General features: G+C 35.7%; 1 protein-coding gene across 1 annotated transcript; it reads right to left on the minus strand.

The window, feature by feature from the left end:
- Window positions 1-1,472: 1,472 nt before the first annotated feature.
- Window positions 1,473-2,237, minus strand: LOC18041887 (ribonuclease 1). Its single transcript, XM_024183416.1, has 2 exons — window positions 1,986-2,237; window positions 1,473-1,892 (listed from the first exon to the last, which is right to left on the minus strand). The coding sequence occupies exons 1-2, from the start codon at window positions 2,235-2,237 to the stop codon at window positions 1,473-1,475; spliced, it is 672 nt and encodes a 223-aa protein (XP_024039184.1).
- Window positions 2,238-3,011: the final 774 nt, after the last annotated feature.

Below are 3,011 nucleotides of genomic sequence, written 5' to 3' on the forward strand. Positions count from 1 at the left end.
GCCCTCGTTTAGCGAATGAGACTATTTAATCCACCAAATTAAGTAGTCTTCAAACTTAATTTCTCAAGAGGGGGAAAAAAAACCTATTAGTCAAGCGGGGATCAAGGATCCTCATCCCACCCTGAATTAATTATGATGGGATACGTACGAGGACGCCGATTCTGGACACCTCGCATGTCTTTCACCTCTTCCTCGTATTCTCCATAATTTACTTGATTGAAAGTTTTAAATTTCCATTTCGATTGGCTTTTCAGTCTCGTTAGGACATATTGTTCGATCCAGCAATGCTACGGAACCTACTCAATATTTTGATCGCACCGATACGTGGTTGATCGTGATCCGGCCTGTTCCCTCGCATTGCAACAAAATTAAACTTGTAGCGTCAGAATCAACGCATAGAATGACCTCCATTAGCAGATAATCATTCAAGCATTTAAGAATTGGCCTAGTGCCGTCTCTGGCATTTAAGAATCAACGCATACTTGAATCGATGAACATGACACAATAGTGATAAAACAACTGTAAAATAATAATATGGTGTAATAATGTTAAGTAAGAAATTAGGAATTTTTTTTTCTTGAACAACACTATAACGGAACAGGATCTTCTTTTGATTTGAGCATTACTGAGCTTTTAATAATCTTTTGTCATATGTCTTTTAGTAGTAATATATGGGTAACATTTAACTTCTTTTACTTTTTTATTTATTAACAAACAATCAATAATTGATTTATTTGCTCAGGACATGATCAGATCAGGAGAGAATCCTGATCCCACTATAACACCCTACATTTTCACAATCATTTTGTCGCTGTTTTGTCACTGTTAGGACAATTCTTCATTTTTCCTGGCGTTTATTGCTCAGTATTTTCTTTACTGTGTGATTGTTTCCATCTGAATTATTCCTTTATTTCGTAATGCAGCCTATAAGTTCAAAGCTTTAACCAGGGTGATATATGCTTGGAAATATTCCTCGCGTGGTAGGTTATGTTGGCCTCTACCATGTTTTCTGCCACCTTATGCCTCAAAAAATATGTATTTGACCTTCAACAGAGATTTTGCCAGACCACATCCATTTCGTTAACCAAAGATATATTACTGCTTGGCTAGAAAAACAAATTAAATAGAGAAAACACAATTATATAATTAGAACTTAATTAGAAGGAAGAAATAATTAACTAATTAATTGTAATATATATGAAAGAAGATAAACTAGTAAGTGCTCGTGTCTATGATAAGGTGAGTACCTAAACACATGATAGAATAATTTTATAACTCTTTGTAAATTATGGACTAATAGGATTAAGTGAACAGCATCGCCTACTGAATTATTACACACTACAAAAAATATGTTTTAACTTTGGATCCTAAATTTGGTTAAAGTTCGAAAAAAAAAATTAAACTGTTTGGTTTAATAATGTAAAGATTATTAATGCTATTAATCTTTAAGATCCGAACGACCCAACACATTGCTACAGAGCCCAAATAATATCTCCAGGGCAACTGGATAGTGAACTCGGCCGAGCAATGCACGAAACAAAATTTCTAGCTTTACCATCAACACATAGTGTCACCTCCATTAGGAGAGACGTGTTCAGGCATTTATAAAGTGGCGTAGTGCCGTATCTGGTGTTTATCGCTCGAGTATATTTCCGTGGATTGAGTTTGTCTCCATCTGGATTTATGCCTGCACCTCGAAATGCGGCCTCCAAGTTCGCAGCTTTAACCAGTGTGATAGCAGTTCGAAAATATTCCTCGGGCGGCAGGGTAGGTTGGCCTCTGCCATGATGCTTCCACTCCCTCTCCCAAAATTGTTCATTTTCATTTTCATCTCGGGTAAGACTTGGCCAGAACTTGTTCATCTCGGCAGCAAAAGATTTATTGCTTTCTAGCTACAAAGAAAGAGTAAAAATTAATTAATAAATGACCGTAGAATAATGTATTGGAAAAACTATATATATAGCCCATGGGAGTGAAGCAGGTACCATGTCTTGTAAATTAATAGTTTGATTATTGGTATTTGTCGAGGACCTGCCGGAAGAATTTACTGGCCAGAGGCCGTGTAGGACGAATTTTGATGGCTTTATTCTGCAGGGCTCTGGCCTATGAACCTGGCAGTACACAGGTGGCCACGTCTGGACTAGAAAATATTGATGAAAATCTTGTGCACCACCGGAGGCGAATGCGATGCAGGAAACAGAGAAAACAAAGAAGATGAACGAGAAACTACTCTTCATTTTGATTAACATTAATTTGACAATACTAAAATGCATAAGAGTATAACTGACACATAAATAGATAATATTAAGCAGTGGTATGATAAAAGGAAGATGGGTGCATGTACAAACTAATTAATGTCATCATAAATAATTTTAATAAGGACCATCCCCCCCTGCTTAATTTGTTTTCTTTTTGTTTTGGGATAAATTGGTAATTTTCACTTCATTCCTTGACAGCTGTTGACCTATTTTTTTTTTCCCTCCCTAAACAAACTAATTCCATTGTAAAAACTGAATCCTAAAAATCATCTGAAACACACAACTCCAATTATCATTCGGACCATAGAATTTTCTCTTATTTTGAGCATCTCTTCCCATAATTAACTTGTGGTTCCCCTCTATCGCATTCTTCTATTATAAAGCATTTTAGATGTTACATTATAGAATCAAAATTACTGATTATATTTACAATCAGGAAGAGATAATAATGTTGACAACCAATATCAATTCTTTTCCCGAAGATATAACGATTGAAATTCTGTCAAGATTGCCAGCTAAATTTGTTTTGCGATTCAGGTGCGTTTGCAAGTCCTGGCTTGAGTTAACTAAGAAACCTTCTTTCATTTCCAAGCATTTCCAAAACAATAGTACAAGAACTCGTCTTTTCGTTGATGCATCTGTTAGTTCTACGGTATTTGGTAGGGGAATCGTTACATCAGCTTTGTACTTATTCCATGATGAAAAACTTGCAAATTTATCATATGAAGACATTAAACCCCAAATTCATGATGT

Source organism: Citrus clementina, unplaced genomic scaffold (genome assembly GCF_000493195.1).
Source record: "Citrus clementina cultivar Clemenules unplaced genomic scaffold, Citrus_clementina_v1.0 scaffold_5, whole genome shotgun sequence".
Taxonomy (NCBI): Eukaryota; Viridiplantae; Streptophyta; class Magnoliopsida; order Sapindales; family Rutaceae; genus Citrus; species Citrus x clementina.

What these genes read in the sequence shown, in the direction of transcription:
- LOC18041887 (XM_024183416.1), bottom strand. Translation starts at nt 2,237, where the DNA reads ATGAAGAGTAGTTTCTCGTTCATCTTCTTTGTTTTCTCTGTTTCCTGC. An exon ending in CTATTAATTTACAAGACATG is followed by an intron (nt 1,893 to 1,985) that starts GTACCTGCTTCA and finishes CTTTCTTTGTAG; the next exon opens with CTAGAAAGCAATAAATCTTT.